The sequence below is a fragment of the Dromiciops gliroides genome, chromosome 3 (genome assembly GCF_019393635.1).
Source record: "Dromiciops gliroides isolate mDroGli1 chromosome 3, mDroGli1.pri, whole genome shotgun sequence".
NCBI classification, from domain to species: domain Eukaryota; kingdom Metazoa; phylum Chordata; class Mammalia; order Microbiotheria; family Microbiotheriidae; genus Dromiciops; species Dromiciops gliroides.
The window spans coordinates 35,780,357-35,806,809 of NC_057863.1; the positions used below are offsets into that span (position 1 = coordinate 35,780,357).

The following is a 26,453-nucleotide window of genomic DNA, read 5'->3' on the forward strand; positions in this document are numbered from 1 at the left end:
CCTCAGTATCCTTGGAGCAGAGTCCAAGTTTCCTGGGACAGAGAAGGATATGAGAAAGATAAGGATGTCGGCTGGTGTGTCCTTAAGGATAACACAGGAAAATAAATATCAATGACCCTGCTACTGTAAGAATGAATATTTACTTCTTATTAAGTGGTTTGAATGTTCAGTGCCCAGAAAATAATACTATCTACCCTGTTGTCCCTTCTTGAGCCAAAGTGAGTGGTTATCCAAAACCATTTGGGAATCTGGGGAATGAGCTAAATCTTTTAGGACCTCTAGGCATTAAAACAAATTGATATTCTGTTCTGGATTATCTGGCTTGATGACTCTATTCTATAGGTGTTGACTTCATTTATGAAGTTTTTAGGATTTTCTGTGATACCTCTCAGAGTTAGCATGGCATTGTGGATGGAGAGTCTTGACGTCAGGAATGTCTATGTGTAGGGCAGCTAGGTGGCACAGTGGACAGAGCACTGGCCCTGGAGTTGGGAGGACCAGGGTTCAAATCTTACTTCAAACACTTACTAGCTGTGTGACCCCAGGCAAGTCACTTAACCCCAATTGCCTTAAACATCCGGGGCCACTGGACTCAGATGGCTCTGGAAGGAAAGAGTGAAGTTGGTGACCTTGCACAGCTCTACCTCAAATGTAATTCACTGAAACTCATGACCTCTGTCATGCTCCTCTTGGAGAATGAAGGATAAGCAATAAAGACAATCTATAATTATTCCTATTTAAAGGACTTAGAATGCTGATCTAACTTCAGTGTCAGATACTTACTATGTGACCCTGGCCAAGTCAGAGTCCCTTATCTGTAAAATGTAGGATCGAATAATATATGTAAAGTGTGTAGCACAGTACCTGGCAAAGTAGGCTCTATATAAATGTTGGCTATTATTATTGTTATTTGCAAGCTGAGGACTTTCATTCAAATCTTATCTCTGAGTGATCTTGTGTAATTTTTTTTTAAGTCTCTGGCCTCACTTTCTTCATATGAAAAAGTTAGAGGATTGAACTAGATGGCTTGAAGTCTTTCCCAGCTCTAATTTAATGACCCTTTGAGTTTTTGGGGGGGGGCTAGGGGGTTATATATTTCCTTGAGAACATAATTTATTCCCCTCCTTGTAAATATAAGATGATAACAAACAATAGTAAAAACTTAATAGGATACTCTAAGAATTTTTCTCCCTTTTATTTTTTTCAGGTTTCTTGAGTACTGGAGATCAAGCAGCAAAAGGGAATTATGGACTCCTTGATCTAATACAGGCTCTAAGATGGACTAGTGAGAATATTGGATTCTTTGGTGGTGACCCTTTGAGAATCACCGTTTTTGGATCTGGCGCTGGGGGGTCATGTGTCAACCTGCTGACTTTATCCCATTATTCTGAAGGTAACCGTTGGAGCAATTCAACCAAAGGTATTATGCCGGTTGCAAATTTTGACAATTTTGGTGTCTGCATGCCACCGCCATTGGTATTCTGTGATGCTATGTATCTGCTTCTCTGTTCATATCGAGTGTAAAGCACGGCTCACTAACAGTCAGACTTGTGATGGGCACATTCTCCAGTTTTTCTACACATGTTGAAATTTCAGGTGTCAAATACTTATCTATCTCCTGCAGAGCTTGGAAAAGAGTCTCTTAGATGGATTCCAAATGACACAAGTCTAGTCATCATTCTGCTTTCACATCTTACCCCAGCAAAGCATGCCTTTTAGGGAAACCAGAATAGACAGTTTCCTGGTTTTGTTACTATTTCCAATAAATGTAGGCACAATTTTAAGAAAGCAAGAATTATTTTAAATGATCAAGGTTAACAGATGCTTAAAGGCCTTCAGTACATTGAGTAGCAGCCCCCTTGTGATGAACTTATGGGAGTACATTTAGAAGAATCACCCAGGATGGATAGGCATGGATGGGTTACAATCCTCACCATTAAAGGGAACTCCCAATTCATCGAAATGACAGATCCATTGAAGTGATTGAGATGCTTAAAAATCTCTATTTTGGGGAAAAAGGTCAAAATTAGGCTTTAAATAGTTTGTCTGAATTCACATGGTTTTCAGTTATCATCCAAGAAGAGAATGTTTGATTATTTTGCATGCATGATCCAAAATTGTCAAAGCATCCAGGTTATAAGGGGAACTTTTGATATTTTTTTCCCACACACATTTTATCTTATACTTTTTTTCCCTATTTCCAACTCCAAGGATGTTATTTTTTCCCCCTGAGGTATGGAGAAGACAGGGAATGTGGGATACCCATCAAGCATGTTTCCCTTCCATTATCAGGTCTCAACAACCTCCTCTTCTTAAATAAATGTATATTGCCAATCCAATCACATTGTCATTTATTATTTTTTTTCCATTTTACCATCACTGCCAACTCAACCCACATCTATTTGGGTTGAAATATCAGAGAAGACACAGAAGAATATTGTTGATGAAGTGTCCTTCCCTCATTTCTTGATCATTCTCTGCTTCTCTCTCTCTCTCTCTCTCACACACACACACACACACACACACACACACACACACACAGAAAGAAATCCATACACAACCACAGACTTTATAACTATAAATATATATACATATATATGTACATACATAATTATGTTCCTTTACATATAAATATCTACCCAGAGAGAGAGTAAGATAAAGAGAATATTTTAAAGTAATGTCATGTTACTCTTCTGTATTACAAATTAATAAAGCAAAGATCCAATAAAGTACTTAAATGCTGGGTTAAATTTGTGAAGCATTTTTTTATTGGTAAAGTTAAAGCTTATGCGAGAAAAGACAGAGTATCTGGTTTTTCATTGGTACCACAAATTCCCTCACATGGAATTACAGGAAGGTCATCAACTCAATGTATGTATTCAGTGAATTGTCTATTGTTTGAGCCATGATTTGTTCATGTTTTATGTAAAATCCTTATTGACTTTATTGAGATGTTAATTGGGAGTGGAAACACCTGTTAGAAAGTCTGGTTATTACTATAGTATTTGTGTCTTTAATAATATGGTATCTTTCTAAAGAATGAAAATGTCCTTTTTAGAAAACTAGATTTTCCAGGATATGTCTTGTGCTGAACTGCATTTAAATGAAGGAACAATTTCTTGGCTTTGATATTATTTGACCTCAACAATTATGTCCCAACTTGCCTGTTAGAATTAGAGAAGATACTAAAGATAAGATAAGCTGAGAACTCAGTCCATTAAAAACAAAAGAGTTGAAATGAATGGAGCAAAAAATAGGTCCAAACCCAGTCTGAATGGTAACAATATATTCCACTCTCATGTTGAGATAATTGTCTGGAGCCAAAATTATTTGGCTACTTCGAGGGTTAGACATAATATTGATAAATTGTTCCCTTTGTGATTTAGTAGGTAGTCTGTCACCCATGACCATTATAAAATGAAAAGCCTCTCTAAACTTAGTTATGCTGATCCTTGGATATCTGTCCAACACTGAACATGTACACTAATCTTTTTCAGCTTGGTAGAACCTTCCACAGGTTGGAAACCACTGACATAGCTCTGGAGAATCCAAAGATGTCCTGGTGGCATCCTGAGGCATTAGAACCTCAGCAATGGAATTGCTTAGAATATTCCTTAGGATTATCCTAATGCTCAGAGAACAAGAATGGGATTTATGCAACACAACATTTTTATAAAGCAGTTTTATATACCATATTTTCCATTCTACTATTAGTCAAATCATGTCTTCAAGAAATGGAATGTATCATTTTCATCATAAAATTGAGAGGCTACAAAATGACTATGATGATTGGTCCCCTAAACAAACTATTATGAGGTCCTATTGAAAATTACATTCTCAAGACTGTTTTTCTATTTCATATAAAATGTTCTCACCCTAGGTTAAGAGATTGTACAATGGGGCAGCTAGGCGGTGCAGTGGATAGATCACCGGCCCTGGAGTCAGGAGTACCTGAGTTCAAATCCGGCCTCAGACACTTAACACTTACTAGCTGTGTGACCCTGGGCAAGTCACTTAACCCCAATTGTCTCACTAAAAAAAAAAAAAGAGAGAGAGAGATTGTACATTTCCACATATTAAAAATATGTCAAAGCAACTCCCGAATAAAACAAATGACATGATGTCGCATCCAAGTTTCTATTCTAAATAGTCTATTGAGTTTTCTGTATTAAAAAGTTTGTCTTTCTTAACCTAGAGGGGTTTCAAAAGTATTCAATGGTGTTGTTTAAGAATATTTCAGCACTTGAGCAATTAACACTTTTAATTTTTTGAGAATTGTTTGTATTTTGTTAGCACAAGTTAATTTGTGTCAAAAAAAAAAAAAGACTTATTTTGGAGTAGCTGATGCTGTAGAGCACTTGGCTTTTAATGTTACAGTACAATGGAGAGATTTAGGGTTGATTAGAATCAGAAGCCCTGGTTCATATCAAGCCTCTCTCACTTCTTACATCTATAATCTTAAAAAAGACACAGTATCTCTAGACACAGTTTCTTCATCTGTAAAATTGGGAGAAAGATTAAATAGACTAATGACCTCTTGGGCTCCCTCCAGATCTTAATCTATGAACTTTCTGATTCAAAATCTAGATCAAGTTGGAAATGTGTTCAAGCACAGGTCTATCCAAAGTAACATTTACCCATCCAATATTCCACACTAATGTCCTTAAGATACCATAACTGCATCACTTCAAGATGTTCCTGTCCCCACTTAACATCATTAAACACCCTGAGTGGACGGTTCTGCTTTCTGCCCCATATTCCCCATCATAGTAACTGTAGGTATCTCTAAGCCACTCAACTCTGCTCCTAAGCAACAAACTGTCCCCTGTAACATCATTTTATCTAATACCTTGCCTTATTCTGGAACCAATTAATTATGTTAATTCAATTAAATTCTAATCTAACAAAGTATTTATTAAATCCTTAGCATGTGTAAGATAAGTGATAAGCACTTTGGATACAAAGACAAATTTTAAGAATAGTTCCTGCCCTCAAAGAACTTACCTTATCCTTGAATTTAATTCGATAAATATTTATTAAATACTCATAGCAAAGGTTAGGCACTGCCGCCCACTAGCAGGATATACCTCAAGATTTCAGAAACCTAAATAAACTTAGACGGTTTCCTGTTATACATTATGATTTTTTTTCTAAAAGAAATATGGGAATACATTATAGATTTTTGGATTAAATTCACCCCTGTTTTGAAAAATAGAGTTTTGAAAGGTTGGTTCTAATTTTGAATCTTTTAGTATCCTTGTGAAGAGTTCTCAGCTCATTTGCATATGTGAATACTTGAGCCTATGTGTCAAGTAACCACACCAGAAAGCAGTACTTGGAACATTAAGTAAAATATACTTTTTTGCTTTTCCTTGAAAACATATGCTTCTAAATTATCTTTTAAGCAAGGAATTTATGGGGGGAGAAAAGATCTTCACTGCTAGATAAATCCCATTAGAGATTTTGAGTATTATGTAACCTTTAACCAAAGGCTCATAATTCCAATGTGCAAGTAAGTGAAAAAACCGTACATAGGGTATTTCCCATTCTTCATTGTAGAAAATCATATCTTATTCCCAAGAGACTAGAAAGTTTAATCACCTCCATGAAATTATTGGCCTTGGTTTTAACATAGTCACAACATTCTGACAACACAGATTCCTCTGAAGGATAGACATTTAGCTTAGAATGTCTAAGGTAAGTAATTGAAAAAAGTCTGCCTGAAGTATTTTGTTAAATGTGCCTCCAGGCTATCACCATGGAGAATCCCTCCTGGGGACCTAAGGCTAATCAGAGCTGTAGGCCTCCACAACCTTCCAATGCAAGTAAAAATATGTTTAGAAAGGAACTTTGAAGGAGGGAAAGAAGCAGCCATGGGTGTAGATTACATCCTAAAAGGGCAACATCTGGACAGAGGTTGCATGTTGTCAGGAAACCGATACCAGTACCAGCCACTTTGCCTTGGCTTTAGTTGGTGGAAGGAGTTTTATGAAGATTGGAACATGAGTGACTCAGGTCTTCTGTCCCTTTTGCTCCTCTTGTTCCCAATTTTCCTGATCACTGCAGAGCTCTCAAGCCCAATCTCTTCCCCTTTATCCACCTCAAAAACAAAGCAAAACAAAACAAAAAACAGGGCTCTGGAATGTCACCTGTTTTACCACATCCTTGAGATGGCTTCATGTCATTTCTTTGCTCTAATAAGCATTGATCTAGCAACATGTCTACTGAGTGGACACTGAAGGTATGGGGGAAGCTTTATATGTGCTCTTGACTCTTGCAAAAGACAGGATTTAATTTTATCTGCTATTGTTTTATTATAACTTTTCAAAATATTTGAAGGTCATCTCAGTTTTCTTTGTTATTTTCCCATAGGACTCTTTCAACGGGCAATAGCTCAAAGTGGAACAGCCCTCTCCAGCTGGGCTGTTAGCTTCCAGCCTGCAAAATATGCCAGGATGTTGGCTACAAAAGTTGGCTGCAACATGTCTGATACTGTAGAGCTAGTTGAATGTCTACAGAAGAAGCCTTATAAAGAACTTATTGACCAAGATATCCAACCAGCTCGATACCACATAGCCTTTGGACCAGTAATTGATGGTGACGTAATACCAGATGACCCTCAGATATTGATGGAACAAGGGGAATTTCTCAACTATGATATCATGTTAGGTGTTAACCAAGGGGAAGGGTTAAAATTTGTTGAAAATATAGTAGATAGTGAAGATGGGATTTCAGCTAGTGATTTTGACTTTGCTGTCTCCAATTTTGTGGATAATTTATATGGATATCCTGAAGGCAAAGACGTTTTGAGGGAAACAATTAAATTTATGTATACAGACTGGGCAGACCGACATAATCCTGAGACTAGACGCAAAACCCTATTGGCTTTATTTACTGATCATCAGTGGGTGGCACCAGCAGTGGCTACAGCAGACCTTCATTCAAACTTTGGTTCACCTACATATTTCTATGCCTTCTACCATCATTGCCAAACAGATCAAGTCCCAGCTTGGGCTGATGCAGCTCATGGAGATGAGGTTCCTTATGTGTTGGGAATCCCCATGATTGGTCCGACAGAGTTATTCCCTTGTAATTTCTCTAAAAATGATGTGATGCTGAGTGCAGTAGTGATGACTTATTGGACAAATTTTGCTAAAACTGGGTAAGTACCATATGAGAAAATGTTTAAATTTTAATTTAGTGGTAGTATCCTCTGCTTTAATATTTAAGATCTAATAATATTTTTTTAATAAAGGGAGAAGAAAATTCATATGGTTCTACAGTTGTGAATGTAAGGAAATTGTGTATATTTGGTATTTACAATGGAAAGAAGCATTTTCCCCTAAAAAAAAAGAATGCATGAAAGAAAGGAAGGAAGGAAGGAAGGAAGGAAGGAAGGAAGGAAGGAAAGAAGGAAGCATGGAAGGAAGGAAGAGAAAAGAACGGAAGGAAGGAAGGAAAGAACTTTGTGCTATTTTCAAAATTTATATTTAGCCTTTTTTCTTTTTCAGAACTATTTTAATAAATCATAATGGGTAAAGGAAATTCTTTTCTCATAGAAAACATAAACTGCTTTAGATTTTGAAAGACATTAAGGGTACATTTAATCTACTCGACTATTTACAATTTTGTGGTTCTTCTTCTGGCACCCAAGGAAATGATTGAATTACAAGTGAAAACTAAGTTAACTTTTACTTATTACTAGGAAAACATGAGTCCACTACAAAATGAGTTAAAGCATCTAGAAGAATTTAAGGATTCTTATTTAAGTATTAACCACAGTTTATATTTTGCTTGCCTTTGGAGTTCCACTTCTTTTGATAGAATGTAAGCTCCTTGAGGACAGGAACCTTTTTATTATACCTCAGCACCAGCACAGTGCCTGACACATAAAAGTAGGCAAATGTACTTACCGATTGATCCTAGATTGACTCACATCTTTGCAAACCATGACTTTGTATGTAAGGTCTTGCTTATGGTTACCTCTTAAATGAGGTGCCATATTTATTTTGAATATGAACATTGTCAATCTAGTTCTCAATTACTATAAAATATCCTCTCTCTCTCTCTCTTTTAATTCCCATAGTGATCCAAATCAACCAGTTCCTCAAGACACAAAATTTATCCACACAAAACCCAACCGTTTTGAAGAAGTAGCATGGACCAGATATTCACAGAAAGATCAACTCTATCTCCATATTGGATTAAAACCAAGAGTAAAAGAGCATTACAGGGCCAATAAGGTGAACCTTTGGCTGGAGCTGGTACCTCATCTGCACAATCTTAATGACATTTCTCAGTATACCTCTACTACAACTAAAGTGCCCTCAACTGATATTACCTTCAGGCCAACAAGGAAAAATTCTGTACCCGTCACGTCAGCCTTTCCTACCGTCAAGCAAGATGATCCCAAGCAGCCACCAAGTCCATTTTCTGTTGATCAACGGGACTACTCCACTGAGTTGAGCGTGACCATCGCAGTTGGGGCATCTTTGCTATTTCTGAACATCTTGGCTTTTGCCGCTCTCTACTACAAGAAGGATAAGAGGAGACATGATGTTCATAGGAGATGTAGCCCCCAACGTACAACAACCAATGACCTCACCCACGCACAAGAAGAGGAAATAATGTCCCTCCAAATGAAGCACACAGACTTGGATCATGAATGTGAGTCTATCCATCCACATGAGGTGGTTCTCCGGACCGCCTGTCCCCCAGACTACACACTAGCTATGAGGAGGTCTCCTGACGATGTTCCCTTAATGACCCCTAACACCATTACAATGATACCCAACACCATACCAGGAATCCAGCCCTTACACACGTTCAATACATTTACTGGAGGACAGAACAATACTCTGCCCCATCCCCACCCCCACCCCCACTCACATTCAACAACCAGGGTATAGCCAGACAAGATGAAACAAACTCTATTTTTTGACGGATTACAGTAAGCAATTACTGGGGATTGCTTGGCTTTCAACCTACAAAGACTCACTATTTAAATAAGGAGGAATATTATGTGAATATACATATCAAGAACTTTTGAGGTTTTGAAAAAAAATGAATTGTATATAGTTACACAAATGAACTTAAAAACTGATCTCGATTGCTTGAAGCAGTTGTTCTGAATGATACTTTTTCATTCGCATTCAAGTATTAATTTTTTGAAGATTTAAGTTACATAATGGAATTAGGCATGTGCAACACCAAACAGGAAAGAACTAAGACTGAAATTTAAAGAACAAAAAAAATCTATAAATATGCACAAGGGACACACTAATGGAATGTCAGATAATTTTCACCAGTTTTTATTTGGAACTGTTTTCTTGTGTAGTCCATATTTACTTATTTGGATAAGTATACAAAACACCAGTGCTGTTAACGGCCTTAGTAGAGCAAGGCTCATGCTGAAACCTGCTGGTCAAACAGCAAAGTGAAGCCTGGCAGGGTCAACATTTTCACATAAGTGCTGTCAGTATAAATTGGTGGGGGATCAAGGAAACTGGGGATTTTTAGCACGACGTGCATGATCATTGATATGCTTGGTGGCTGTGCTGCTGATTAAGCTGCAATTAAAATTCTTCTCATCCCATTGGAATTTTTTCATAGAAGCTTCCTCCATCAATTGGCAGAATCCAAAGAAGATTTGTAAGGGGGCAGAAGTTATTGCAATAGAATAATTTAGAGTAGCTTCAGGAATAAAAGGTGATAGTTATGAAAGGTAGCTGATGAAACTATAGGGATAGGGGTGAACACTCACTGATATGAATTCCAGAGAAAAAACAAACAACTTTCTGTATTTTTAATGTTCTTTTATGTTTTCATCTAAATAATTTATAGAAATATTACCCAAATGGGACTTGTGTTGAAGGATTTATAATTTGCCGTGCTTTGGTTAAAACTGTATTTCGTTCCTCTTGGTAAGGTGAAGTGTGTCCAAAGATTTATTTACAATGGTATTTTATGATATAAGGATGCCCCAATATTGCCACTCTGATTACAGCTCTCAATTCTTGATTTACTCATGTTGCATGACAAAATGTTTACTAATACTATTTCGATAAAAAGTCACATCCCTTTTCACATTTCATATCGTTATCACTGAAGTCCATTCACCAGAATTTGCTGATGAGATCTCTAGCTAGCATCCAGTGTAGGTAGAGAGGTTAGAAGAGGAGAGTCACCCAAACTGGAGGGTTTTAGTCATTCCTGTATGTGTGATTTTCAGCGATTCTTCCAAGATAACAGGAAACTCTCCATCCCCCCCCCCCCCCGCCCCCCCCCCCGTTGTTTACTGGTACCAATATATCACAGACCTTTCCAAATGTTTGTATATGTAATCAGATGTACATTTATATTAAAAGAAAAAAAAAACCGAGATGGACTTAAGAGCACATCCCTGATAAATACTTTCTCTCTGACCTGTACTATATTTCTATTAGACTAAAGTTATGTGATTTTTTTTTACATTTTTTCAGATTACTAGCAATTTTGATAGTTTGTAAGATAATGCAAAGAACTTTCTCTGACAAACTAACTGCAGTAACAGAAACATTTCTTTTTCAGTTACTCTTTTTCAAGAATGAAAGCTTATTACACACACACACACACACAAATTGTATACTACTTAATGGAAATTACTTTGTACTTCTTGGCCATGTTCCTGGTCACTGAGTGAAATAAAGATAATCTGGATAATGATTATTATTCCAATGCTAAGAGACCTGAATCTTTGCTCATTAAAGAGCTAAAATGTTCCTCGCTGTTTTGTCATTTTTTTAAAAAAAACAATAACAAAAGTAACCATGACAGCTTAATGAGTCATCTCTCTGGACCAGTCAGATTTCTGAAGACCACCATATGACTTCAACAAATTAATTCAATTCCACAAATATTTAGTGACTGCTTCCTGTGTATAAGAAAGACCCTGGGTTGGGTGCTGGGTATGGAAAAGCTGAAATAAAATGGTCCTTACCCTCCAATGACTCACATTGTCCTACAGGAGATGCAATATATCAAGAAATGCATAAATATCAAATACTTGCAATGTAATACAAAGTCACTGCAAGGGGGAGAAGGTGTTAGTCACTGGGAGAGGGGCATCAGGAAAGGTCTCTTGGAAGAGGTGGCATGCAAACTGTGCTTTAGAACAAAGAATTCTAATAAGGTATAGGTGAGGAAGGAAGGCATACCAGATGATGGGAGATATCCTGGGAGACCAGGTACACTGAATACAGTTCCTCATAAAAAGCTTATGGTGATGAATGTATCACCCTCAGAAAGCATCCGTGGCATGGGTCTTCTATTGTTCAGATCTATGTTATCGAAACGAGCTAATGCATTCCTAACTAGAAATATGATGAAATAAAGGTTCCATTTTTGGTCATCTGGGAAGAGGCTGAATGGAAATAAATGGCCTCTGTTTTACGGAATGGAAATGTCCTGGTTCATAATAGGAGGGCAATTAAACTTTCATGTAATAATGGATCGAAAGTTACCCTCCCAAGAGGATCCATGAGTACTGAGAAAACCATTACAACTGACACTAAAAGATAAAGCCCACCATTTTGCACACTTCTTTTGGTTTAATGCTTTCTCAACCACCACCGCCACCCCCCAAAAAGTGTATGAACCATTAGGACTTTGTGTGTACATGGTTTCCTAATTTTAAATAAATGTTTCCAGTAGCAGTGTCAAATGAAAAACTGTCTTCAAAATCCAGAGTGGTCCCTATGCAGTGATTGCCATATGTGATTGTGCATTTAGACTGTGAACTATCATTGTGAACAGTCAAGAGAATTGCTTGCCATCAGAAATACTGATTCATAGGAAGAATGCATTTTTTTTCTATTTTCATTATACAAAAAAATAAAAATGAATGCAAACTTTGAAGACATAAAATGAGATCTTAGTAAATAAATATGATTTTCGTGGGGAGGTTTTTGTAACTTTGGCAGAATCAAAATCATGTTCTGTTATCTTTTAATGGTGACCATATATCCATGTCTCATAATCGACCTACTGTTAATCTCTATATATTTATGTACCATGTCAGATACCTGTTTTACTTCTCTTATTATGGAAAGAAATGGTTTAGAATAACAAAGCATGATTCTACAGTTTTCTTCTTTAGAATATTTTTTTTATTTCTGTTGCCCTGAAGTATCATGATTATGCAAGATAAAGACGGCAAAATTTGGCAATTGTTTTTAAAAATCCACATGTTGCAGATATGGTAAATAAGACTGCAGCTGCTTGGTTATACTGACAGCCATGAGTTTTCTGCCAGTAAAATGGTGTTCTGACTAAACAGAACATTAAAAATGTTTTTAAAGTTGAAACACAAATAGGAGAGTAAGGCATATTTTGAATACTTTTCTTTAATATTCAAATGAATTGGTGTTATCAATGATAAAGTTACTTCCTCCAATGAAACAGATTGGAATAAGTTATTATACTTTAATTCATTTAATAATAATTTTCGTTTAAAACATTGTTTAGATTTGTTTCTTTTTTAAAAAGCAGTACAACATGAGCAGCCAAATAATGTACTTAATATCTTATTGAACTTATGACCTTGATCTGTGTTTTTCCCCTGCTCCATGGGATCTAGACTTTGAAAGATCCTGGGAAGCCATGGAGACCCACCCTTCCATTAATGAGGAAACTGAGGCCAGGAGAATCTAAGTGGCTTGACTAGAATCATATAGATACTAAATATTTGGGGCAGGATGTGAACACAGGTCTTCCTGAATAAAAGTACATCTAATCAGTCAAAAAGCATTTATTAAGAGCTTACTATGTGCCAGGCATTCTGCAAAACCTGGGTTGTGTACCTCTCTATCCATTGTTCTCTGCTGCCTCTCAATGAGATTCAAGTACAATTGAGCAGGACTATTTAGAAATAAAGTTCAAAATTTATAAGTCAAGTAAAATATTTCTTTCATTTCCATTTTTCTTTATTATGTCCATTTCTTTTCCAAAATATGTCAGAAGATTTTGAGGATTGTTTTGGAATGTTCAGGTGGGAATAGGAAAAAAAATTTTTTTGCTTGCTTTAGCTTTTGCTAAATATGCTAATGATTCAAAGTCTAGTTTCAAGTAGCTCTGATCCTGAAACAGTGGTTAGCATATAGTTTCAACTGGTCCTTTGGATTCAAAAACATTAAAATACCTGATGCATAACTTGTAGAGTCTGAACTAGCAATTCAGGGTTGGGAATCTGAGTAAAACCATGATTTTCAACTCATTCCTGGTTGTAAATGTCCAGGCTAGATCTAATATTCTAGTCATGTGTTTTAAGTGGCACATTTTGAAGTTAGCTGCAGAACAAGGAACTAAGCCATCTATATGTCATACCTTTCCTATAGGTAAGCATGATGGGATCATTTTATGCTCTATAAAGCCTTACTTCTCCAATGTTTCCTCTTTTAATGAGTGCATCATTTATATTTATGCCAATATGAAGAATGGTATTCCTGAGCAAGTTAAAAGAACCAGAAGATGTTATCAATGTTTCGGATCTTTAAATACAGCACTGTGTAGGAATTACTGGAACTCTTTACCTTGACGAGTTTCACTGAAATATTTTTAGAGGCAACATGGCCAGAGGAATTCATAGGAAGCTGTCAGCCATCATGACAGTTCTTTGATGTTTGTAATTTTGTTTTCTTATGTGCTATTAGTTCAAAGTATTGGCCTTCTCCTCCTTTTCCAGTAATTAGTTGTTATAGGCTATCACTTTTTAATGTAAGCGAAAATTAGATAATTTGGTGATACTTGTGAAAACATGCTCCCAAATAAATTCAATTTATGGGTACTTCCCTGCTGAGATTTTGTTATCATTCATCTAATTATCTTGTCAAGCTCGCCCTTGTGACAATTGTTTGGGTTTTTTTAGTCAGTAAACTGAGAGACTTTCTCCAACAACTTCCTTTGCACTTGACATAATAGCAGTGCATGCTTCACATGCCCATCTTGAGGTCTCATCAAAAGTTCCCAATTGATATAAAATCGACAGTGGCCCCCTCTTGGTCCCTGTTCCTAAGCATTCTGATTTGATTTCATCCTGGACCTTTAGCTGGATTTATAAGCAGGCCAGAAATTAGCTTCAATTGACAAGGTATTTTTTAAAGGGCTGCATAGATGATAGAATTGACTATCCAACCTCCTGCTGTGCATAAGTGCCTTTTTCCTGGGTTTTGTTTATACTACTGTAGAATTGATTTCGTATTTGCAAATGCTATGGAAATCCAATTTAGAACGATGCTTAGAGGATAACAGTTTTGTAAAGAGCCAATAATGTGAGGTGAATTCTTTTTTAGAAAGGTTTTTCCCCCATTTAATTCCTCTTGATTTAATGGCAAACAAACCCAGATCCATGCTATTAAATAGACTATATGGTGTTTGGGTAGTTTTGCTTTGTTGTTTTTTATTCCTCCCGCCCCTACCACCCTTTTATTTTTGTGTGGCAACTACAGGGTTCTTTCTCCCGCTTCCACTGAAAAGCAACAGAGATAACTGATCTGTACACAACAAAGCTGGGAATGTAGAACCTTTTTTATAAACAAATTTTAACTGATAGTCAACCATTATGAAGGTCTAATCTAAACTACAAGGGAAATGTTTAATTTGATGAGATGATATTTGTTTTTCAGCTCTTTAAGGAGTAAAACAAAATCATGGGCTTCCCAGCCCCATGTATTTCCCAGAAAATATTCCACGTTTCCATTTCAGGTTACTGACAAAACCCTAGTCCAGCATTTGAGACCATTGGAGCCAAAATACTGGATTTTTCTGTATGGAAATGAATCGTAGTCATTAAAGCTTTAAAGGATATTTATACGTACTGTAACAACAAAAAAAAATCAGCAGATTAAACTAATACTAAGGGAGCATTTACTAAATGCCTTTGGCAGAGTTGAAATCTATGTTACACAGTGTGTTTAATGGGATTGTTAGTGTCCTTGATGCCTCATTTCCACCAACCAGAAAAGAACAAAGCATATGTCATGATTTTTTTTTGTAAAAAATTTTCTAAAAAATAAATATATAAAAATGTGGGAGAGTGTGCCTTCAGTTTGCTGTGATTCAGCTTGTGTTTGGACATCCATGGCTTTCATTAAAAAAAAAAATCATCATTAATAAACATTACCATGTTTTTCAACTTGTGTTGGCTATTTTTAAATTCGAGTCTTGATAGTGTTGGCCAATTCTGATTCAAAATCAAAGAATTTCAGAGCTGGAAGGCATCTCAGAGGCCATCCATACCTAGAAGAGAACGCCCTCATGAAAATCTTTGTCCAATAGTCATCCTGCCATCACTTTCAGACTTCAAAGAAGAGAAAACCCACTACCTACAGAGGTTACCCAATCCACTTGTGGGATGGCTGTAATGGTTACAAAGATTTCCCTTACATTAAGCCTAAAATGCCCTCTCTATAACATCTGCCCATTGCTCTAAGTTCTATCCTGTGGGGCCTAGCAGACAAAGGTTAATCAATCTTTCATAGGACAACTGTTTCAAAGACTTGAAGCTAACAATCCTGTCACTCCAAAGATTTCCACCCTCTATATTAAACATCCATGGTTCCTTCAATTGATGATCATATACCAGGAAATTGAGATCATTTTCCATTCTCTGTAATGCCCACCAGCTCCTTAATGCTTTCCTAAAACATGTGCTGAGAACAGAACACAGTACTGCCAAGATGCACTCATCAAGGGAGAGGAGTGAAGGGTGATAACTTCCCTAACCCAGATGCTTTTTCTCTCAGAATCATAGCATACCATTCATTCACCCTGGTGTTGTGATCCACTAAAATCTTCAGCTCTTTTTGTAAAGAGAGATTTATTTATGCTTCCCTCATTCAATTCAACTTGTATTTGAATGCAGCAAATATTTGGGAAAATCTACATGACTAAATGTCAACTGTGTTCAAGGAACAGTACCAATGCAAGGTTGTCATTCCGCTTTTCTTTGTTCTCCTCTGACATTGGTTAAAAGAACAACCAATCTAATTGAGATAATCATACCACAGGTTCTTTTGAGCCCTTGACGTATGTCAGATTTAGCCAAGTGAATCACTTAAAGACTAAACATGAGAGAGGGCATAGAATGCTTTGCTAATTTTCATAAATAACTCAACTTACTACTAAGTTTTCTTAACCAGTAACTCTTCACAGCTATAGACTCCTATATTAAAGGCATGTGACAAGATATGGTCAATAAAGAATGTGAACAAAATATATCACATACAGTATATGGAGTAGAGACAAATCAAGGCAGTGTGGAATAGTGGGTGGAGAATTGGCTGCAGAGCCAGAAACACCTGGGTTCAAGTCTCAACTCTAACATATATTGGTGGCATGCCCTTAGGCCAGTGGTGTCATACTTAAATAAGAACAGAAGCTACTAAAGGATACATAAGGTTGCCTACTATACTTATTGACTTTAAAACCCCAAATTAGCATTACCTTTGTTTTATTGTGTTTTTATTTATTTTATTAAATAATTCCCAACTACATTTTAATCTGGTTTAGACTGGGGAGTGACATGATTCATATGTTTGATAACTCTGCTCTAGGAAGGTCACAAGACTGTAAATTGCAGAAAAAGGGTCAATCCACATTGGTAAAAGGAGTTCCTGACTCAGAGCTCCAAGCATCAATAAAACTAGAGTGATTTAAAAAAAATAAATGAAATCATTTGCTCCTTTACATAGTCCAGTAATGGGAAAATAACAAATATAAATACCATTATAGAAATATTTCCCCTCTTGTGACCTCAAGATCGATCACATTCTTACTTCCAGGTACTTTATTATTTAAACATATTATTTTGTTAAACCGCATTAATAAGGAATAAAAACCAAATGTATAGAGCATTTTAAGGTTTGCCAAGTGCAATAAATTATTTCTTCTGATCTGATAGGTGGAGAAACAGAGGCAGAGTAGCAGAATGACTTGTTCAGGTCCTACCACTACTAAGAGTCAGATACAGGTCTCCAAACCAACTCTCTCAAACCCCAAAGATGACAGCTCTCTGTTCACTATCCCACACTGGCTAAAAATAGATGACTAAATATATTGGACAGCTCAGAACCATATCCTCAGATTTTCACTTTCCAAAATAGTGTTTTGCATTTCACAGGTTTCTCTTTCATTGATCTGATGCTAAATGTTTGCTACATCTTGACATTTACACTACTTTTTATTTTTCAGAAAGCCCAGGGTCTGAAGGAGGAAGTGTTCACAATGTCTCTGCAATTTTTACCCTAGGGTAGCATTTGCTTCTTGTTCCCTTGCATTCTGGAGTCATACAAGGAAGCTTTTCTCTATGTACTTTAACCCTAGAAAGTGATGTGACTCTCAGTGATGCCCCTTGCCATTCTGAATGGAAGTGGTGGCCATAGAATCCCCTTTTCCTTCTCATTCCCTTCCCTTCTCCAGCACAGTTCTCCATGCCCTTAGGAACAAGGATTCGTGGAATAAGGAACAATCTTCCAATAGTGGCTAGATTCCTTGAGAAAATGGTCCTTTGGGTGTTGACATCACTGATAATTCAGGCCAAAAGAAGGAGCAGAAGCACAACAGAAGATGGGGAGATATTTGTGAACTATAAAGAATTATTCCTGGCCAGCTACATGGCATGCCTCATAGTCTATGCCAATTTAATTACAGGGTTGGGGAAAGACCGTGGCTTTTTCTGACTCAGATTGTCCTGGATGCCATCCATGACACAAAATTATTGCTTTGTTTCTTTGTTTCTGTTTTTTATACAGGGGTGGAGTAGAAAACCCGTTGTCCTGGGGCTCAGAAGATTTGAGTTCCAGTCCCAGCCCTTTCATTCACTAAAGGAAGTCACTCCACACCCCTAACCCCCAGTTTCTTCTATTATAAATTGAGGACACTAGAGAATGTTCTTCACATTTCCTTCTAGCTCCATCATTAGAAAATACCAATGTATTTGTACCAAAGGATACATGCTGAGCTTGAGAGATCAACATTCTTAAATGTGTGTGTGTGTGTGTGTGTGTGTGTGTGTGTGTGAGAGAGAGAGAGAGAGAGAGAGAGAGAGAGAGAGAGAGAGAGAGAGGGAGAGATTGAGCACATTACCATGTGCCAGGAAGTATGGTAAGCACTGTACAGATATTATCTCAATTGCTCCTCACAACAATCCTCTGGAAGTAGTTACTATTATATTACTCATTTTGTGGTTGAAGAAACTGAAGCAAAAAGGGGTTATCTGACTCACCCAAGGTCACCTAGCTAATAAGTGCCTGTGGTTAGATTCTTAGGATTTCTATTGAACAGATACAAAAAATTCTGCCAATAACAAGGTAGGCTTGATGCCTAATAGCTCTTTACCTTGTGATGTTGCTGCTTCATAGCAGACTGATCTGGACATATACTGAGAGAATCAGATTTTCCTCCAGTAAATGAGAGAAAAAGTCACTGAGGTAGTTACCATCGGTAACTCTCTTCTGGCTATCATAGTGTATAGAGCTTAAAGAGACCTCAAATGTCAACTGGTTCAAACCATCTCACTTATACAGATGAAAATAATACCCAGAGAGGTCAATGATTTTCTCAGGGTGACATAGCTTGTAAGTATCTGAGGTAAAATTTGAACTCAGGTCCTTCTGACTCCAGGGCCAGTACTCTATCCACTGCACTACCTAGCTGCCCCCAAGTGACATAGCTTGTAAGTTTCAGAACCAAGGTTTGGTCATCTAACTACAAACTCAGTGTTTGTTTCATTACATAATACCGCCAACATAACTTACCCCAGTTCCTGAATCACGGGCTTCCTTTCTCCTGAGGATAATCCTTGCATTGTGCCTATAGTCATGAATAAGATGTGGATTTAAGATAAGATCAGTTTAGACTTCAAACACAGTGATAGTTTCAAATGGAAACAACTTTGCTTTGGTATAAACTGACTATCACCTGTTGTTAATGATCTAATTTTCAAAGGGCAGAAGAAAAAGACCCATATTAATGTCTACAGTGATAGAATAGACAGTGTACTGTATCAGAAAGAGTCCAACCTTGGGAATCAGAGGACTTGAGATCAAATCTCACCCGTGAAAGTTAAAAATGGTAAGAATGTCAATTCATCTGTTCAGTAGAATGTGGAAGTTGAATGAGAAGGCCTCTGAAGTCCCTTCAAGCTCCAGATTTATGACCCCATGAGCTGTAAATTTATAGTTAGAAGAGCTTCTACTTAGTAGCTATGTGACCATGGGCCTCAGTTTCCTCTTTTTGTAAAATGAAGAACTTAGACTATATGATTTCTACAATCCCTTTTAGCTCTCAGTCTATGATCCTATGATCTTAATGTAATTCCAAGGCAAAACCTGCTCTAGATATATGTAATATCCAAGTTCCATGATCACTTGGACACATTGATCATAGGGTTTTTATAAGGACTAGGTCTTCCCATGTTGCTAAAGAAACTACACTGGTACAATATTACACTGAGTGAAAATACCAACAGGAAATCTCTCACCTACAAGGTCACCATTCATTAAGCCTGGACATAGAGAAAGGGAGGGGGTGAGGAGGTGTATCAATATTTGGCATAATAAAATTATACAAGCTTGGGTTGTTTTTCATTTTTTTTACTGGCAACCAAAAAATGCTGACTTCAGATTTGCAAAGCCCTTACAGTTAGGAGTTTGAACGTTGGATTCTGGAAATGCATTGAGGTAAGTTTTGTCGTGTTCCCACGCGCCCCCCCCCCCCCCCCCCCCGGCCTTCAACAGGAAAGCAGTAAAGGAAGGGCTTATTATTACCACTGATAACAAGAAGTAACCCATACCAGGTAGCAGAAGAGGAGGCCTGGCTTGTGCTTCCATGGAGTCAAGCAAGAAATATACTATGACCTCAAATTCCTCCTTCCCTGCCACTTCTGGCTTCTCCATAAGAAAGTGATTCTCCTGACTGGACCTTTAGAGTCTGTCCTTCCCCCATCACTAGTGAAACCACTCAGTTTTCAGATTCACCCTAAAGTAGAACTGTCCCAGATTGGAGGATGAATGAATTAATCCTTAATAGCTCCCTATTTTTAGTTGGCCCCTGACTCTGAAGCCCTTCTTTATCCCATCCAGCCATCTACCAGGACACTAGTGCCTAGGCAATACAGGTATCTCGACATCTTTCCTGTTCTATGCAGTCCTGCATTCCTCCCCATCTCCATCTTATCATCCACCTGTTTTTACATTATGCTCAGGGACCAATAATTATATCAATAATATCGTGGCTTCTAGACAGTCTGTGACAATCTACTGTACTATGACTCCAATCACAATCCCTTTGCTTGTGACTAGCTAAACCAAAGCTCCCTTCTCTGATCATGATTTCTTGTTAAATATTATTTTTTTTAGAATGTCAGCTTCTCAAAAACAGAGATTGTTTCCCATATATGTGTGTGTGAAGATATATATATACATATATGTATGTATACACATATATATATACACACATATACATGTATATATGTATACACACATATATATTATAGATACATATATACATATATCTCCAGTACCAAGCACAGTGGCTGTAACATTTAATAAATGCTTGCTGATCCTTTGGTTGATGTTTGATGCAAATATTTTCTCCAATCAATAGCTTCACATTTTATTGTAGCTTCATTGATTTTGTTCATACAAAAGCTTTTCAATTTTATATAAGGAAAATAATGTATTTTAGATTTTGTGATGTTATTCATTGTTAATGGGAAAATTGGTCTGAGCGAACAAAATACTTTAGGGAAATACATTGGGAAAAGAGGTGTTTTTTTTGTTTTTGTTTTTGTTTTTGTTTTTTTGGTGGCGGGAGGCTGGAAATTTTCAGGAAGGAAAAATACTATGATTTTTTTTTTCCAGCACCCAAAAATGTGCCTTTATTTTTTTACCATTCCTAGCTCTGGATGCTAATTTGTATATAATATCCATTTTATGTTTATGCTGTATACATATTATGCAGCATAAATATAAAGTTAATAAATATAAATTTGAATATAATATACATATGTATGTGTGTGTACTTGTTGTCTCCCCCATTAGAATGTAAACTTCTTATGAGTAGGGATTTTATGATTTTCTGTACTTGTACCCCCAGCACCAAGGACAGTGTTTGACACATAGCAGATGTTTAATAAATACTTGTTGTTGGATTGACTGATTGATGATTTCAATGACACTGAATCAGAGAATTTGAGAGTTGGAAGGGACCTCATTGGCCATTAAGTGCAACCCTTGCCTGAGTAAGAGACTTCCGTACACATGGAATACATACACTTCAATAACTGCAGATTTTTGATAGGAGCCCTTGAATGTGTTATTCCCACATGGCCCTACACTGTAAGTCTGTAATAAATGCTTATTTACAGACTATAAAGGAAAAAAAAAATCTTTAGCACTTTCAGATTTTTTAAAATGTTTTACTCCTAACAGTCCTAAGAGATCAATAATACAATAATATCACCCCCATTTTGATGATATGAAAAGTGAGATCCAGAGAGGTTAAGTTATTTTTCCAGAATCACACAACTGGAGTGAGACACAGTATACAAACCCAAGTCTCTCTTGACTCAAAATCCAATATTCTTTTCACTAAACCAAACCGACAGGATAGTTTGTATAGCTGATAGTGAGCATAACCACCCTCACCACCACCCCACCCCACCCTTAAATTTTGTAACCTGACAATAAGTTGCTTTAACTTGCTTGGAATTTTCTTCTAAGTTTTCAATGGTCCTAAGAATTCTAGGATAGTAAGCTTAGGAAGAACAGTCTCCAAAGCCCCCCAGAGGCATTATGTTCTGCATATGCTGAGATTTCACTCTCAGAATTGCAGCAGAATGGGGCAGCTAGGTGGCACAGTGGATAAAGCACTGGCCTTGGATTCAGGAGGACCTGAGTAAAAATTTGACCAGTCTCAGACACTTGACACTTACTAGCTGTGTTACCCTGGGCAAGTCACTTAACCCTCATTGCCCTGCAAAAAAAAAAAAAAAAAGAACTGCAGCAGCATGCTTCTAGCCCAGAGAAGTATGGCAATGGAAATTTAAGGGAGAAAAAAAAGAATTCATCATGATCTGATGAGGGCCATATCAAAGATTCAATAAATATGTGTTTGTGTTATGTGTAATTTAATATAAAAAATTTGTGAAAGGTGAAAATGGAATAGACTCTTAAAATATTATTCCATGGAGTCTGGCAAAATGACTGTTTTGATTTGGAGTCTAATATAGAACCAGAAAATCCAATGGATACTTGTGAAAGGATGATTCCCAAAGTTCCAGAGTGGAACCATGAACACATTAATTTAGCCATGTGTAATTCCTGTCATAATCCCCCATCTTCTTTTGAACAAATATTTTCATGCTAAAATGCAGAGGGGTAGAGGGAAGTATTATTATGATGGTAAATGGTGTGTAGCTATTGCTGAAAAAGTGTATGTACCTCACTGATCTCCAGGATCACTACTGTTACAGGAAGGAATGAAAATATCCCTACTGGGGCATCTGAGGCCTTCATAAGAGCAATTGAAGAGCTGTGAACAGTGAGTGATTAAGAGTTTGCTTTCAGAAAACAAAATCATTGACATCTCTTCAACTGCTCTTCTCAGGTCTTCAAAATGGTTCCTGTTAAAGCTTGCCAGGGATAAAATTATATTAAAAGTGGAAAAAACTGAGCAAAGAAGAATGCTGATCCAAGATGATAGAGTGATAGAAACAGAAAAAGTCATTCTCCTTATGCAGCCCACAAGAAATAACAAATAATCGTGCCAAAGAGTACACAAAAGAACAACAGCCATTCTCCAATAGAGAGGAAGTAAAGGATTATTAAAAAGATGAAATGAAACTGACCAGCAACCCCATGAAAGAATACCCCAAATCACTGTCAACTCTGAAAACTCACTTCATACCCATTAGATTGGCAAAGACAACAAAAGATGAAAGTGACAATTGTTGGAACGGTTGTGGAAGGGCAAACACACTGATATATTGTATGCAGAGATACAAATTCATCCAAACATTATGGAAAACAGTTTGGAGCTTTACCTTACAAATCATGAAACTATACATAGCTTTTGAGTCAATGATACCCTACTATGTAAATGTCCCCAAAAGGTCAAGGACAGGGAAAGTACCCATAAGCACCAAAAGATACAGCAGTACCTTTTGTTACAACAAAGAACTAAAAACAAAATCACTGCCTATCAATTAGGAAATTGCTGGCCAAATTGTGGTGTTTAAATTTAATAAAACAAATATGGTGCCATAAAATGATGAATATAACTAATCAGAGAAAAATAGGAAGGCCTGTAAGAGCTGATGCAGAGAGAAATGAAAGGAATACAATTTATGTGATGACCATAATAATTATTCTAAATTTAGATAATAATTGAAAGGAAAACAACTTTGAAAGACTTCAGAATTATGATCAACATAGAGATGATAAATGCAAAAGATTAATGATATAGTATGCCTCCCACCTCTTGGAAGGTGAGTGATAAATTAGATATATAAAATAAAGTACACAAATTCATATATGGATCATGTGTTGATTTATGTGGCTTGAGCATACTTTTTTTTTCTTTTAATAAAGGATGTCCTCTCTGGGAGGTAGGGTTAGTAGCACTAGAAATGTCAAAAGAAGGGAGGAAAAAGGAATGGGTATAGTGTTTTGTTTTTTTCCAAAGTCACAAAAGAAAACAAGCAAAAAACCCAAGCCCATAGAGTAATAGAAATAGGATAATTTTCTTATTACCTTCTTACATTTAATGTACGTGAAGAGCAAACTGCAGATTACCATTCATGGTTTCACACAAAATTATTTTCACAGTGAAATGTCTGCATTTGTTGACACATTTATAATAATTTTTAAAGAAGTGAAATACTAAAGAACAGGGAAAATGGCTTTTAAAATTAAATGGGGGCTGTATGCAGGACAGATTAATTTTAAAATACTTGTTACTTTAAAAAATAGCAAACTTTTTTTTTTTAATTAAAAATGTGGACAATATAACCAAATGGGGAAAAGTTGGCAAGGTAGATTACCAATATTAATTTTACTGCCACGGCACAAATGAATTGGCTAAAATACTGGGGACAATGGAGATAGATTTTTTTAAAAATCCGCAAGATATGCCAGGAGACATTTCAAGGTAGATGAAAGACACATTAAATTAAATTAAGCAAGAATTGGCAATTGTAAGAAAAGAGTATGAGAAAAATAGACAACCAAATGAGGAAATTAGTAAGAATTAAAAGATGAGGGAAATGCAAAAATGGAATTAATGAAGAAATTTATCAACTTTGATAGTCTAACTGGAGATCTCAAGAAAGTCCATAGAAGCAACAAACAGAATATTTACGGCAGCATAAAATGGACTCAAACATAATGAAAAGCAGCTGGGAATGAGAACTCAGAAATCATTGAATAATCCAAACTATATCAAAGCATGTAGACAAAAGTGACAGACCTAAAGGATGGCACGTGATGTAGCAATCTTGGGATTACTGACATCCATGGAAACTTGCAAAATAATTACAATATTTTAGGAACTTCTGAAAAAAAAACTCCCAGAACTGGTGAAATAGAAATAGAAATAATTTACAGGAATGAGACAAAGAAGAACACAAGATTTAATACACCTAGAGACATTATAATTAAACCTCAAAGTTACAAAGATAAAAAAATAATATTTCCAGGAGAGAAGAAATAACTTAGGGAAAAATAAGATCACAGTGGGCATTTTAAGAAGAAGAATCACAGAAATTAGAAGAAACACTTACAAAAAGAGAATAGATGGATCCTGATATCACAATTATCTACCCACAGAAAAATTCAGTATGTTGTCTACAGTTGGATAATTGTAATAGATTTTGGAAATTTTACAGAGACTGAACTATATTCAGGAAGTCTGAGAAAAGAAAACAAACTTCCCAGCCAAAATGATTCATGCTAATAAAAATCTCCTACTTTTATAGTCTTTAAGGTTTGCAAAACACTTTCCTCACAACAAAACTCCAAAGTATAATAGCTATTTCCTACATTATCATCCCCATTTTCTCACAAGAAAGGAGTACCTTACAAAACTCGTTAAAATCTAAATGTAGGACTCAAACCCAGGACTCTGAACTCAATCTAACCTGCTATCCACTCCACACAGTACTTCTCAAACCCATTCTCTTCATCCTTCCTCTCTCTTCCCTCTAAAATGAGGCAAACATTCTCTTAAATAGAATTTAGATTTCTCTTCCCCCAAAAGGGAAGATGGAAGAATGCTACAGTCAGTCCTCCAGAGACCATACGGGCAAGTTCTTGAGATTTAAATTCCCTTCTTCCTAAAAGAGAAGGAAACCAGAGAAAGACAATGCCTGTAAAGATGAAAAGAAAGGTTTTATTACGCAGGGAAGAAAGTATAGCATGATCATGGGTGCTGTCCAGCCTGTTGTGCAATGCAATACATTTCAAGGGGTTATATGCAGTATAAGCAAATACAAGTAAGGAATCTGGAGGAAAGGTGATCTTAGAAGGACCCACTCCCAAAGGGAGGGTGTGTGTGGAAGGAATTCCAGGGCTGGAGAATGTTCCCTTCGATGTTCAAATCAGAAGGCATTTTTGATGATAGGTAGTTCAGTTCAAGATCTTGATAAGGAGATCTCTTCAAAAAGAAAAATGATTATTCCAAATTTGAGGAAGAACTGAAAATAAGATCCACATCCATACTCATACATCCTGCCATCAGATAAGTCTTTGATTGGCTTCCGGGTTACCGATCCCCACACATCCATCACTCAAAGGATTGTTGGTAAAGAGGGTCTTTCTGATTACCTTGGGGTTAGGGAGGGGCACCAGCAAATGAAGGTACCCATTTTCACACTCCTTTAAGAAAAGAAAAGAAACAGCAAGTTGCAGAAGTCCTAGAATCATTGTATTGGATAAGTCACTGAAAGTCTCAAAAGAAGTTTTTCTAGAAATAATAAAAAAAAAAATTCGAGGAGAGAAGAAGGGGCATCTTAATTCTGAAATGAAAATTCAATTTTTAAGAAGGAAGAAGTCAAAGTTAAAATAATCTACATTGGTTTTAGTATAAGAAAGGTGAATTTTGTTTAGGATTATTTACTTAAGTTTGACTAGATAATAGAATTCAGAATGATAATGAATAAATAAATCCCCTTTCAAAAGAAGGAGTAAAGATGAACACAAAATCTGCAGATAGGCTTCACAATCCCATTCCCACCCCCACCCCCAAAAAAGATTAAATAATGGATTAAAAAGTAGAATCCATCAAGGTGTTCCATACCTGAAATATATTTACATGGATGCACATTGATTCAGAAGAAACAGCTGAGCTAAAATGTGGTCTCCTACTAAATCTGCTTTAGATATTTATTGTCTCTGTGACCTTGGGCAGGTCATTTGCCT

General features: G+C 36.6%; 1 protein-coding gene across 8 annotated transcripts in view; it reads left to right on the forward strand.

Annotated features, from left to right (window-relative positions):
- The window catches only part of NLGN1 (neuroligin 1), a 1,111,477-nt gene extending 1,096,412 nt beyond the window's left edge, over positions 1 to 15,065 (forward strand). For 5 of the 8 annotated variants that reach the window (XM_043993178.1, XM_043993177.1, XM_043993181.1 and 2 more), the window contains 3 exons: positions 1,208 to 1,420; positions 6,373 to 7,162; positions 8,087 to 15,065. In XM_043993178.1, the coding sequence (XP_043849113.1) occupies positions 1,208 to 1,420; positions 6,373 to 7,162; positions 8,087 to 8,909 (1,826 nt within the window). In that variant the 3' untranslated portion in view covers positions 8,910 to 15,065. The remainder of the gene's footprint in view (positions 1 to 1,207; positions 1,421 to 6,372; positions 7,163 to 8,086) is intronic. The other 3 variants (XM_043993179.1, XM_043993182.1, XM_043993185.1) reach the window with 1 other exon arrangement.
- Positions 15,066 to 26,453: the final 11,388 nt, after the last annotated feature.